The following is a 15,073-nucleotide window of genomic DNA, read 5'->3' as shown; positions in this document are numbered from 1 at the left end:
TTTGATTTTATGGGTCAAAAGTTGGTAATTAAATTGTTTGGTTTATGTTAACTACATTTAGGTCAAAATTTATTACAGATTATAAATGAAAATTTTGAGTATTTTTAAAAGTTTGAGAATGCAAAATAGATTTATAGTCAAATTTGTTATGGGTTCAAAGTGTTTGACTTTAAAATGTCAAAAGTATGAGAGTTAGAATTTTAAAGATGATTCGGGTTTCAAGTTTATTTTTAAGGGCATTTTTTGAAATAATCAAAAGGTTCGGGATTTGGCAAATTGACTATTTTTCCCTCAACTATAAAAATTTAAGAAAAGATTGCGAACACTTTCAACATGCCACCCCCATGCCTATCAATACTTCTAACTTTTATCAAATTTGAAATATTTATTTCGACATTAATTTTTCCTTCAATGGTGATCAGAACGTTGTATGGGAAGCATGTCATGCAAAACTATGCTCAGATGAAACAAAATATTCACAAAATTGAATGGGTTAACATGCTATTTTTTACGTTGTCATTATGACAAAGTCGAGAAGCCATCTGAAACTTATCAAAATATTTTTTATGGTGTGGTTTAGAAAAACATAATTCTTGAAAAACATCCATTGCTACAATTTAATATCCTACTTTTCTATGATGGGTGTAAATTGATAAATATATCAATAAAGATAACGCCTCTTTTGTATTTAGGCTAAGTGGTTAGAACTACTATCGTATGAGAAGTCTTATCTTTGAAATTGGTTCATAACCAAAATTCTTTCCATTATACATATATGCCACCGATAATACATTTTTCAATAAAAAGAAGCATTCTCGGGTACGATTTTGCACGGACATTTTTGTATTAAGTTCATTTAAAAAATCATTTTGTTTTATAAATAAAATCAATTTATGTACACATTGTATAGATACAAGCATAGATGTATTACATTTTTTTTCATATACGCTATGTAATTATTTGTTTTACTTATAATTTTATAATTTGAATTATCCGTGTGTAACACGGCTCTAAAACTAGTTATCACCATCATTTGGAAACCCTAGGTGGCGGTAGTGTGACGGCGCCGGATTATCACCATCGTCTGTGCGTTGGTGGGTGTAGATGCCTAGTTATCACCATCATTTAGAGCTCGTGTTACACACGGATAATTCAAATTATAAAATTATAAGTAAAACAAATAATTACATAGCGTATATGAAAAAAATGTATTACATCTATGCTTGTATCTATACAATGTGTACATAAATTGATTTTATTTATAAAACAAAATGATTTTTTTAAATGAACTTAATAAAAAAATGTCCGTGCAAAATCGTACCCGAGAATGCTTCTTTTTATTGAAAAATGTATTCTCGGTGGCATATATGTATAATGGAAAGAATTTTGGTTATGAACCAATTTCGAAGATAAGACTTCTCATACGAGAGTAGTTCTAACCACTTAGCCTAAATACAAAAGAGGCGTTATCTTTATTGATATATTTATCAATTTACGCCCATCATAGAAAAGTAGGATATTAAATTGTAGCAATGGATGTTTTTCAAGAATTATGTTTTTCTAAGCTACACCATAAAAAATATTTTGATAAGTTTCAGATGGCTTCTCGACTTTGTCATAATGACAACGTAAAAAATAGCATGTTAACCCATTCGATTTTGTGAATATTTTGTTTCATTTGAGCATAGTTTTGCATGACATGCTTCCCATACAACGTTCTGATCACCATTGAAGGAAAAATTAATGTCGAAATAAATATTTCAAATTTGATAAAAGTTAGAAGTATTGATAGGCATTGGGGTGGCATGTCGAAAGTGTTCGCAATCTTTTCTTAAATTTTTATAGTTGAGGGAAAAATAGTCAATTTGCCAAATCCCGAACCTTTTGATTATTTCAAAAAATGCCCTTAAAAATGAACTTGAAACCCGAATCATCTTTAAAATTCTAACTCTCATACTTTTGACATTTTAAAGTCAAACACTTTGAACCCATAACAAATTTGACTATAAATCTATTTTGCATTCTCAAACTTTTAAAAATACTCAAAATTTTCATTTATAATCTGTAATAAATTTTGACCTAAATGCAGTCAACATGTACCAAACAATTTATTTACCAACTTTTGACCCATAAAATCAAATTTAAGTTCCACAAAAAACCCGAAACAATTTTCATTTGAGAAACATGATTTGTTGTTGATTTTTGGAATTCACCAAGTATTTTGAAATGTATAGAAAAATAATATGTTAATATTTATATTTATAAAAATATATAGATATTATATAAATATAGTGTAAAAGGAAAGTGAATAATTATTGATTTATTACATATATTAGGTAATTAGGGTATATTAGTTTTGGAGGGAAAAAATTGTGAGAATTAACTAAAACATGACAAGTGTTTCAATTTATTTTACTTTATTAGAATAGGTTGATAATAATTAATAATAATAATAATAATGACTTCTCTATTCGCGTGTGTATGTCTAGTTAAAATAATAATAAACATATAAACTAAAGCCATCATTTACATTTGGAAACCATACCATACCATACCATGTAGTGTTATTCTAGGCGAATCACTACTGATGTGACAATTATGTGCAATTTCTAGTAAAACGTAAAAGTAGTTTTCTATATTGGTATGATACATTTTAAACTGTATTGTAACAACTTTAAGAAGATTATATATGTTGCCTACTTTTATAGTTATTTAAGTAAATGACACACATGACACTCATCTATTAAATGATGTTAATAATGTGCATATGTGGGCTTTCTATGTAAAATACAGAGTTAGTAACTTAGTATCAAGGGCTGAAATGGTTACAAAATTCAAACGTAAAGAGCTGAAATGTCAAAATATTTCTTTTTGGGCTGAAAAAGTTCAATGCTCAAAACCACATGTAACTTACTCTATACATTATGAATCGGCATTACCTGCCTCTTACTATCATAATTGTTTACTTTTTACAACTAATGCAGTTTGTGGTACAAGCTATCGACACGTTTTTCGTGTTAAAAAGTCTCAACCAATCTTTTGCCAACATTAAGTCTCATACTTAATTATAAATGAGCCAAGTTCGAACTAAACTTGAGCTTTAGACGTATAGCTCGAAACAATTCGAACCCAAGTTCTTTACAGTTGAACAGATCAAGCTCAAGCCGGACTACACTGTTTACACCACATGTTGACAGCTATTACAAAACAATACGAGCATCCTTAAAAATTAAAAATAAATACCTTTCTAAGTGCATGAGTACATGACAAACGTATGGCGAAAAAAACCCAGCCCAAAACAAATAGTACAGTGACCTAACAAAGGAACAAGTCATCTCCCAAAGGTTCATAGTATAACCGAAAGAAATAGTATAATAAATAATAGCCGAAAGAAATAACATAAATGCATCATATAATCTTTAGCAATAGTATAACCAAAAGAAAATCGATAACTCTTCTCTGCACCCAAAATTTGAAGCTCCGTGAAGGTCAGTCTTTTGACCTATGTTTTCGTTTCTTACTCCTGATATGGACAAAAGTCAAACATGAGTATCTGCTAAAGTCAAACTTGGCTATATTTGAAGGAAAATAAGAATAAGAGCATACTTTTCGTGTGATCCTGGATCCCGACAATACTTTAGCTTCCTATCAATGTGTTTCATATCCGCAGCAGTAGGCGTAACAAGATTATTTACCTATATAATCCACCAAGTATAAGTTAAGTAATGAGATATTTTGTAATTTTTCTATAGGATATAATATCATATTAGAGTAAATATACTTACCATCTGGTCAATAGCATCTAGATATTTTGTGAGCTCGGGAACAGGTCGTGCGGGATGTTGACAAGAGAGAATGTTGTTCAGGTATCTGCATAAGAACACAAGTTTAAAAATTTAAAACAGTTACATTCTAATAATAATGATAATAATTCAAGAAAAAGATTAAACCTTTACCTTTCAAAGTTGACAAGTGGGTACTCCTCGTTTGCTCTACGCAGAGCAGCCAACGCCAGCTACACCAGCTCACCAATTTATTTGTAAATAGTTATGTATTAATTATTAATTTTTTAAAGTTTAAACAAAAGAACTGTATATGACTGCAATGGATACCTGACCAGGAGAAAACAGAAGAGATGCCTCGGTTCGCATTGTCTTATCAGCTACCATCTTAGCAGTCTCGTGTAAATCCTATATATTAAATAATAATAACTATAATCCAATGATTACTTATAAGTTATATCTACATAAATTCAAATAAAGAATATGCACCTTCAGATGTTGAAGTTGACCATTGTTTGAGTAGATAAAATCCTAGTAGGACAGCATAAGTGCAAATCAATAGCTGAACAGAATGAAATAAACAAATACAAGAACAGAAGTTTCTGGAAGTTTTTAGAAGTTTAGAACAATGATGCAGAGAAATGGGCAAACCAACCTCCATATCACTAATAAAACCGTCAATTGAGCGGTAAGGCGAATAAACGATAAGATCAAATCCGAGAGACTACAATAGAAGCAAACTAAGGTTTAAAATGAAAGTGAATATATATATATATATATATATATATATATATAACAAAATAGTCATGTGAGATATTTCATGCCTGAAGAACAAGCATCTCATTATTGAGAATCACTTGATGATCCTGATCGATACCCTTACCAAGCTCTTCAGCTGATACATGATTTTCTTCTGCTTTACATGCCGTATATATGCAAGTCAACCTGTTTAAACGTGCATATAAGCATAAAAAAATATACAAATACGCATATGTAATATTTTCTTTTCAAGGAAAATGAGTGCAGATTAATTTACATGATGTCTTTTGGATGATGTTCCATCACTGACCATTGCAGATAGAATCGTTTGAAATATATGAGTGCTGTTGCCTACAAACCATAAAAAAGAAAATACAACAATAATCCAAAACGTAAACTTGTGAACATTTAATTTCTTGGTTAAAGAAAAAAAAAAGTTTTAAAAAGTAAAAGCACCTGTATTTTTCGAGGAAATTTGAAGGCATCACATACATCTTGAATTTTGAACTCATAAAATGCACGGATGAGTTGTTCCTCGTCAACCTTAAGAGGTTTTACACGAGAATGCTTCTCGGCTAATGACAATTAAAGTAAATAGTAATCAGCTAATAGAAGAGCAAAGTGAATCAAGTATCATTGCTAAATACCATTTTCCTTTACATCAACTTGAAGGTCCGGATACGCCAATGAGCCATCAAGATCAACATCCACCCTTGTTGCTCCATACTTAACACATCAGATTAACAAATTGTCAGAATAATAAACCAAAAAACTCAATAATATGTTATCGAATACTAATGTGTTCCATACCTTCTCCAGCATCTGTTTTGCTCTATGATTAGCAGCCTTGTACTTGTCTTTCTACACAGAAATTTGAATTAGTTTCTTTGATACAAAATACAACATTAATTGCAGTATATGATAATTGTGTACCAAATCATGGGGAGTGAAGATCCACTTGGCTCGGTGAGTCGAAGTTAAAAAATCAGCCATTGCTAGAAAGAAGATAAATTAATAAGTTACATTGTGGTCTCAACATAGCACAAAATAAAATGAATAATACCACGATCAACCTTAGTATAATTTAATCAAACAAAAATGTATGTAAGCAGCTACCACCAGCAATAGTTAGAATGAAAGCTTCAATATCTTCTTCTACAACCTGATTCACTTCAATTAAACTAAAACAGGAACGATAAAATTAGGGCAAATCGATATACAGAAACTAAATTTGATATAATATAACACTGTTCTGGATGTTATTACTTGACAAAATTTGCGTTGGTATAGAAGAATTGAATAAAGAGAAAGAACAAACCCTAATTTGGAGTGGCTGTAGATACGAGCAAGTTTTGAGTGAAGTAAACCGAGATATGATAAAAGACTGAGACGCGGCGGAGAGAGTGATGAGCTTGGTGGCGGTGGTGGTGGTTGGGGTTTGCTAATGAGGGATTTTGAACCGGTTTGGATGAGTTAGACCACGAGCCGTCTATATTAACGGTTTATTGTTTTTTTTTTTTATTCTGAAACTAAATACCGGAGACATAAATCAAACCTAGATGGCTAGATCATATGAAGCACCAGGTCTCTCTCTTACCACTAGCTTATTGGCTTAACGATTTATTGTTAGATGACCAATTAACATCATGGTCAAAACCAGGGTGAGAATTTCTTATAAAACCTTAACATACAAAATAATGAAGTTTTGGGTAGACATATCTAACATGTTTAAAAAATGGGTCTCGTTCAGGTTGATCAGTTTAGTTATCACATTTGTGACCGCTAACCCGTTTATGACCTATTTAACTCATTTTTAAAACTCACCAACTGTATCAACATGTTTACAACTTGCAGGGACGAATTTAAACACGACCCAGGGCACGTAAGCCCCCCATTGAACTTTTAATGAGCTTTTACACTTGTAGAGAATCATAATGTAAAAACTGGTTTAAAAATTCAGGCAATCTTCAAGTATTTTACGAGCCCACCATGTATTAGATTTTTTCCATAAAACCATGAATCTGACAAATTACAATGATGGACTAAAAACACCTAAATCATTAACAAACGAAAATAAAGAAGTGAGCTGTAAAGGACCATCAGAATTCGAATATTAAAATTAGAAGTGAGACTTGGGACAATCGGGGTTGCCACTTGCAAACCAAAATAAAGTTCGATATTATTGTATGAATTGAATATGATTTTGTGATTTCGATAACCAGAATCAAGTTTGATATGGAAGGTTCCAAAATTATTTGTTTTGTTTCTATCTTCAACTTGTTTGTTTATGTTATTTCATTGTAAGATTAATCTCCGTGCATTTCATGCGGGTAAATTTAGCATTTTGAATTTTTAAATGTGAAATAACAAGGAATAAAGTAACGCCATTATAAATTACTTTAATTTAGAAGTAGATGTGGAGCCGTAGAGGTGCATGTCAGTTTCAAGTCCGAGACAAACCCCATTGTGTTTTTGAGGAAAAGAAAGTATTAAATTTTATTGTTAACAATATCAAAATCAACTAAATGGTCTACTGACAAATTCATCTATGCTGCAATCCTTTAGTAGCGTCATTTTGCGAGGTTAACCCTTTGACAACTCTCAAACTCATGCACAGTTAAAGTGTTTGACCTTTCACTATGATTTTATGTAACTTTTACCCCGACCCATTTTGGCTTGGCACGTTCTAACACAGCTTATTTTTGCCCTCACTGATAAAAATCATGGATTTGCCATTAAAACTTGGTTATCACCCGCTAGCCCATCAATGTGTTTGAGACATTTAAATAAACGGGTTAAACGAGTTATGTTCGGGTTACACAAATTTAAGTGTGTGCCGGACATGGTTGATGTTTTTTGATACAAATAAAATATATAGGTTGTTCGGGTTGAACAATCCAACTGACAAAACCGTCACTCTGCCAGCCCAACACGATTGACACCTTTGACCATGAGGAATTTGGCATAACCTGCTAGACTTGTTGGAAATGTCAAGATTTTTGATGTGTTTGGAAATCAATTGAATCTACGAAAATAACTTGGATAGAAGTGCATTCGAGTTTTAATGTAAGAAAACTTATGAGCAATAGTGCAGAGAGTTTTATACTAATATATAACACATGTATAGTTGTATATATTCTGTAAGTGAAGTATCGTTTACACATTGTTTCTTACATGTAAAGTTACTGCGTTTGACGAAATATTGACACCTTTTCTGTAACTAATTAACAATTATGTACCCAAAAAGTTAGATGAATGCCTAACCAAATTAAATGAGTGTTTCTTCTTGTTCTTTGGTATGTCTACTTTATTTTTTATTAAGACTACGCAGTTGAGGCGGAAGCGCCCGTTGGAAGGGCTTGATTGGAGTTGAGTGCCTATGAGGCACCGCCCTTTTGCAAGGGTATGGATGAATGAAATTATAAGAGTGGAGGAAAGAGGCTGAATCAGAGGAAGAGGGGAGTTGGAAGGGCTGGCTGGGCGGCCGATGTGAAGGCCGTCAGGTGCCCACCACCCCTCCCTATTGGAGATGGTTTAATCATATTACATGCATGTCATTTTGCAATATGCATGTTGAATACTTGAATTTAATTAAACTTGCTCTGAAGACAAATCTCGACACCAATATACCATCGATAGTCTTAAAACCATCGAATTCCCCATTTTTATCTTTATTTTGGCCTTGATTTGCAATTCTTTGTTAACTATGCACCAATCACCAACTATGAAGGTAATCCAGCAGTCGATACATGTCAAGTAGTTTCATGTTTATCTTTTTACATGTACAAACGGATATAAAATCTGTTTGTTTGGATTTAAACAAAATAGGTTAGATTGTAATGCATATCATGCATATATATCGGATTATCGGTGCGTTTGTGTTCCATCCACATATTCTTATGGCATGTATTTTGTTGTAGTATACGGGTATCATGTATTTTTCTTGTTTTTATAGTCAGGAAGAAAAATGATGATAAAAAAACATAAAACGATTAAATAGAACTTAAAAACTGAACTTTATCATACAAGTATAGATCGGAATCCGTGTTTGACCAAATTGCATAGATCTGAATCTATATTGAATCACTACTGAGCATACCCAACATGACAAGTTTGCAACATCCGCTTGAACACAAATGACAAATGCAAAAAACTACCGACACGTTATAATGTAAAGAAACTGCTAAGACACGCTATGCTAGCGGGGTTCCTCAAGACAGAAAGCTTGACAGACCATGCGCTACAAAATCCTCACAACTTTTAATAAAATAATTCAAGAGCTAAAAAGCTAACATGAGCTCATTGACCGGTTTGCCAGTCAAACAAGTCAGGAAGACCAGCCTATGCTCGTTAGCAATCTAGTCCCTAGATTCAATTGTATCACACACACATGATCCTGGTGTCAAAGATAGCAACTTTTATGGCACTTCTGATTTCATGTTAGCTAAAGTTTTGACTGTTGTGGTCAAATGAACACAGGTTCTATTTAACTTGCAACATTTGTAACAATTCTTGAATGGTTTTGCAGATACTGACCCTAAAGAAGTCTGAGTCAGCACCTGTTAATAAATTCAGCAGCCTTTCATACCCCTCTTTGGTTAAAGAACAAATAACAAACACAAAATATTGCAGATTCCAAATGTTCACATGACATAAGGTCAGCTACCCATTACTCCTTGCAAAGCAAAGTAGAAAGCTAGAAATGGAAATAAATAAGTGAAACTAGTAAGTTTATATAAACAAGCTACCGGACCGGGTATGACTAACTGGCCGGCTTGTTCAACAAATGTGAAAGCGTGACGCACTAAAATCATGAATCTAAAATACAAGCACCGATTTTGGATGAAACGTACATGACCACATTGTAGGATGTGCATATAGTAGAAGAAAATGAGTTACAAAGCAAATCACCCTACACAAACTTGAACACACTGGCAGAAATCCTCAAAAAAAACATATTGAGTAACTTACAAGAATTGATGACATTAAAATTCTTGACGTTGCCCTATCAATGGATGAGTTTGTTGTGTCTTCAAGCATTAAACTTTCAGCTCTCAAATCTAAATAGAAGAATCAATATCCCTACAGAGACCAAAACATGAAACAATTAATTTTCATTCAAAGGATTATCTGATGAGTTAGATAAAATGGAAGACTATAACTATCATATCTAATCGAAATAAAAAGAGCATTTGCAGCTCTTTCAAAAGCCTAATTATGTGCATAATGGCACACATGCACAATTATGTGTAATGTGGAACATGGAGCATATTTTCCCTTAGTTAACCATTAACTAACGTGGAACATATAACTAATAAAACACAATTTGAATTCAGTTTTAGGAGTATAACACTAAAACAAGATTTCTCGTAAAACAAGTAACCCAATGGTGACCAAAACAAGCTGAACTATCTTGTTTTAGAAGCGATGAACAAAAACAGAAACCGCAGCTGCTGATCGGTGACTGTTGGTGGCTGAAATTGATTGGATGCTCATGCCGTGCATTGGTGGAACAGAGGCAATACATGTTACAAGGAGAATCGAAACACTAAAACTCTCAAAACGAACTAACATCTGATTTAAAATAATTCTGAAAAATAGGCGCTCCATGTTTTAGGCCATACAATCCCATAAGCGGCTAAGAGAAAAAAAAAGAATAAAAGAGAACAGTGAAATTTCAAACTCAATGCTTAAAAAAGATAAAATACTCAAAAGTCTCAAATTCAGGCTTTCATAAGCCCCTTTTGAAATTAAAATGAGACTAAACTCTTCTTTAGAGGAGAAACAAGCCTTTGCTCCTATGACTCCTAATAGATTTTATACAATGAATGACCATCTGCTTGGTGCCATTTACATTGTATACTGGTCAATCATTCAACTTTCATTCAAGTCGTGAAATTATTAAAAGCAATAAATGGGCAAACTACTTAAATGTAGAATTGCAAACCAGTGAATCAAAGAAAAAAAAAAACAGGTCGAGCAGATGTTGAACTTGAAATGAAGCAATGACAGTACATCGTTAATAGTTATTCAATCTTTTTCCCTCTCTACAGATTCTTCTGTTATATTGGCGCTTTGTGTTCTTAAAGGGTACTTTGCGTCATGTTCCACTTCATTAAATTTGTAATATCTTAAGTTTGACACTTTAACAGAATGCTTCATACATCATCTATTTGTGTGAATTAACGGTATTTAGTGGTATCGGCATTCAGCCATTCTAACCTAGGTTTTCACGCAAGAAATCATCTGTGGTTTGACTATGTTCCAAGGTGTCTCATATACGTATAAAATATGCAAAAGCAGTCATTTTTCCCTACAAAAAACTTAAGTGTCATGTAGCCGTATTGGCAACATTGGACTCGTTCTAGCAACCTCAGTTCAGTTTAACTAAGTTAATGCGAAGAGTACAGCTCGCTTTCCATTATACTAATAAGAATGACCAAAGAGTATTTGAAAACAAAATAATATAAAATGACTGAATGACAAAACAAGAACAAACAACCAAACAATATTAGAAACACAAACCACCAAGAAATTCACATCTTGGATTAGAAAAGCGAGTGAGGAGATAAAAAAAACACATTGGGACCTTGAGGCAAGGCTTCATGTGCGTGTGGGCCAAAATTAAAATGTGGAGGATGCTGATACGTAAATGATGAAAAGATTTAGTAGTACATAGAGCATCGCCTCACATAAGCTCTCGCCTCACGCCTCACAGATCTTGAAATATCATATAATCAGCATGTAACCAATTACAATTCACAAAATTGCAGGCAAGTCATATCTAACAACTTTGTTCATATGAACCCATCGCCCTCGGCATATCAAGCAAATAATTAATGCATACCATGTCCTTAATTCCAATGCATCGATTTGAGTCATCTCATTCACAAATGTATCCAAATAAAACAAAACAAAGCACAATTCCATATTAAAACCACTAAACTTAAAAAGAAAATAAAAGAAAACAAAACCTGAACCTGAATCAACGGTTAACTTCAGCAGGCAAGGGGCGATTAAACCCACCGCGACGGTTCATGTACTGCCTCGGCTGTCTTTTGGTGACAGCTCTAATCCCACTGACATCATTCCCTTCGACCGGCTTCCCTTTAGTGGAATCGAACCCAACCGGAATCCCCATCATCTTCATCATCTCAATTTCATTGGCATCCATCTCACCGCCCGCATCCACGTCACTCATCTCCACCTCCTTATCCTTCTTCTTCTGCTGCTGCTGCTGTTTCTCCTTCACAATCTCATCCACAAAATCCGAAACCACAGCCGCAGCACGCTCGTCATCGCCGTGCTTACGACGCTTCCGAGAGTGGTCTGGGGATGGAGTACGGTGGTGAGTTCTTCTACTACTACGGTGTCGGTCGGTGGATCGAGAACGTGATCGGCGGTGGTCGGGAGAACGAGTTCGTGACCTGGTATGGTGAGAACGGTCTCGGTCACGGTCATGGTCGAGGTGTCGATGGCGGTGACGATCACGGTCACGGTCATCTCTGTCTCGTTTACGATCTCGGTCTCTGTCTCTGTGGTCTCGGTCTCTCCGATCGCCCATGGTGAATGAAGGTGAGGGTCAGGGGAATTAGGGTTTTTTTTTGGGGGGGGGGGGGGGGGAGGGTAATTACAGTAGCAAAAAGACAGTATATATATAAATGGGAAAATTGCATACAGGATAAACTCTATAAAATAATACATTTGGCAACCATCAAAATTTATTAATTAAAAAAGTTATTAATTAATCGATAAATTAATAATTATTAATTAATATTTTATTAATTTATAGTAGAATGTTCTGACTCACCCAGAAGAAAACGTAGTTGCACAGTTGTTGACTGATGAAGAAATTATTGAAAGTGTTATTGGAATTAATAAAGATGATATCAATGAAGAAGATGATGAAAGTTCTACAATTGAACCCCCTTCGCGAAACGAAACTATTAAAGCGGCAATCACATTGAACAATTTCTTGTTCAGCTATGAGAAAACAACACCAGAAGTTCTTACCATGCTAAGGAAACTTAGAGACGAGATTCAAGGGGAAATTGATTTCAACAAAAAACAAAAGACAATTGAGTCATTTTTCAAGAAATCATTCATGTAATATGCTATATATAAGGAATTATTAATTTATATTTTATATATGGTCTAAAGAAATTATCAAAAATGTATTATCTTATAATTTTAGCGAATTATTAATTTAGCACCTTATCCCCGAGTCGGGACCGGCAAAAAATATTATCTTAGAGAGTTTATTAAATAATCAAAAATTAATTTATCGAGTTTCTACTGTATTTTCTTCTCTTAAATTTTTTTTAAATACATGTTTATCAGACTTATAAATTCGATTGTATATTCTCTCTCTCTGGCTTTATAAATATATATATTTATCTAATTTATAAAATTAATTGCATATATTTACGTCTCTAAATTGTTAAATGCATGTTTATCTAACTCATAAATTCAATTGCATATTTTCTTTTTTTTAATTAAAAAAATATAAAGATTTACCCATTTTAATTTATTTTATTAAACATAATTCATATAATAATTATTATACTCTTAATTTAACTAAAACATTAAAAATTGCATGTTTACCTTAATTAGTTTTTTTTTTCTTTTATTTTTATTTTTACGCAGTGTCTTGCGTTATTATTATTATTTATTAATTTTTTTTCTTTTTTGCGTTTCACTTAGTTCGGTTTTGCTTAAATACTTTTTTTTTACATTTTTCATTATTTTTTTACTATCTCGAGCTTTTTAAAGTAACAACAGTTATAAATAAGATGAGTGATAATCCTTCAAATGAAAACATAAATGTCAAAGTTTTACTCCATCACTAGGAATGCAGAGTCGAGCTGTTCGTGAAATACTCGAGCTCGAATCGATTAAAACCTCAAAAAGAACATAGATTTTTTGAGCTCGATTCGAACCCGAACCTTAAAATAAAACTCGTTTAGTTATCGAGCCTGAGCTCGAGCCTTGTATGGAAGTTCTTTTAGGCTCGTCGAGCCTTAACGAACCTTTTGTATTTTTAACTTTAACCTCTTTTTGACTTTTATGTATTAACACGTCACAGGCGAGTTCGAGCTGAGCTTTGGCTTGTTTATGGTGCTAAAGAGCTAAGTTTAGGCTAGTTTAAGATTTTTTTTGCAAAATTTAAAAAGAAAAAAACAACTCAAGAGCCGAGCTTGAGTTTAAGAAAAAACGCTCGTAACGAGCCGAATCCGAGCTCAAGCCCTCATGAGTAAAGATGAGTTGCGCTCAAGTCTAGTCGAGCTCGCGCTTGACTCAGTGCATTTGCACCCTATCAATTATTGTACTGTTTAATATTTAGGATTGTTGTTACTTCAAAAGCCCGTGATACATAAAAAACAATGAAAAAAACCCAAAAAAAAGGTAATGTAAGGCCCAGATCCCGGTGCCCTACATTTGGTGTTGGATTTACTCATAAACACAATTCTATGAGTTAATTAAAATTTTCGCTGAATAATTAAAACTTCAAACATTACGTTACAAAACATTAATTCTTGTCTTAAACATTCAAGTTGTCTTATGATAAACATTAACATAAAATATTATGACACTTCTTCATAGATTCCAGCCTCTTCGAATCATGCCATGTGTCTCCCTCAAGCCAACTGCTTCAACCTATTGCTTGCGTGCATACTAAAAGTCAGTTACCTGAGTGAGCTCTAGTTAATCAGGCAACATACATTACATACACATACGCATTCGAAGATACATATTATATACTTGACCTGCTTATGTATTTCGTTCATACTTTCATACATTCATACATGCATCCTTTCATACCTTCTCATTTTTAACTTTCATATTACATATATAATTATCGTTTTAAGAGCCTTTCGTCCTATACCTCACAGATATTATAAGGGTCTGGTCTCTATCGTCATAGATATTATGAGGGTCTGGTCCCTATCATCACAGATATTATAAGAGTCTGGTCCATATCATCACAGATATTATAAGGGTCTGGTCCCTACCCCCAGATATTATAAGGGTCTGGTCCATTCTTTCCATAATATCTATACACCATCCCATACTTTTAAGTATATTCTTTCACAAACCTTTATGTGCACACTCTAACTTTTTCTATAACACGCAATATCATATATAACGCATACATGTGGCACTCGCTTACCACCTAAGGTAAGTACGTTAACTAATTATATAGGAGTATGCACGCAGCCCCCAAAAAACATAACAAGGAAAGGGGCTAGAACTCACCTGAATCCTGTTCTTTTGGAATTGATTCTGATAGCTCTCCTCAGCGGGGCACGATTAACTGTGTACAAATTACAAGCATCACCTAACTACTCTTAATCATATCGTAATTTTAGGGTAGTGAAGCCCCTAACAAACAAGAGTCCGGGGGGCAGCGCCCCTGGCAGCAGGGTCTAGGGGCGGTAGCCCCTAGCAGGGTCCAAGGGGCAGAGCACCTGGCTAGGGTCGAGCTGCCAGGTCAGCTTGAAAAATTTTATTTTCGTTAATAAGTCTTTGTC

At 33.6% G+C, this 15,073-nt stretch overlaps 2 protein-coding genes across 2 annotated transcripts; both read right to left on the bottom strand.

The window, feature by feature from the left end:
• Positions 1–3,388: 3,388 nt before the first annotated feature.
• LOC143534055 (cyclin-H1-1-like) lies at positions 3,389–5,702 on the bottom strand. The gene is made up of 14 exons (XM_077028657.1): positions 5,615–5,702; positions 5,475–5,536; positions 5,352–5,402; positions 5,189–5,267; positions 4,998–5,116; positions 4,819–4,892; positions 4,607–4,727; positions 4,438–4,506; positions 4,272–4,313; positions 4,113–4,190; positions 3,957–4,015; positions 3,786–3,870; positions 3,607–3,695; positions 3,389–3,523 (listed from the first exon to the last, which is right to left on the bottom strand). The coding sequence occupies exons 2-14, from the start codon at positions 5,532–5,534 to the stop codon at positions 3,490–3,492; spliced, it is 960 nt and encodes a 319-aa protein (XP_076884772.1). The 5' UTR covers positions 5,535–5,536; positions 5,615–5,702; the 3' UTR covers positions 3,389–3,489.
• A 3,577-nt stretch (positions 5,703–9,279) lies between these two features.
• Positions 9,280–12,105, bottom strand: LOC143534046 (uncharacterized). The gene is made up of 2 exons (XM_077028651.1): positions 11,522–12,105; positions 9,280–9,623 (listed from the first exon to the last, which is right to left on the bottom strand). Exon 1 carries the CDS (start codon positions 12,103–12,105, stop codon positions 11,527–11,529), a length of 579 nt encoding a protein of 192 aa, XP_076884766.1. The 3' UTR covers positions 9,280–9,623; positions 11,522–11,526.
• Between the last annotated feature and the right edge of the window lie 2,968 nt (positions 12,106–15,073).

The sequence above is a fragment of the Bidens hawaiensis genome, unplaced genomic scaffold, assembly GCF_021521415.1.
Source record: "Bidens hawaiensis isolate Kalapana, Puna unplaced genomic scaffold, B.hawaiensis_p1.1 tig00000760_1, whole genome shotgun sequence".
NCBI lineage: Eukaryota > Viridiplantae > Streptophyta > Magnoliopsida > Asterales > Asteraceae > Bidens > Bidens hawaiensis.
This window is presented reverse-complemented; position numbering and strand designations above follow the sequence as displayed.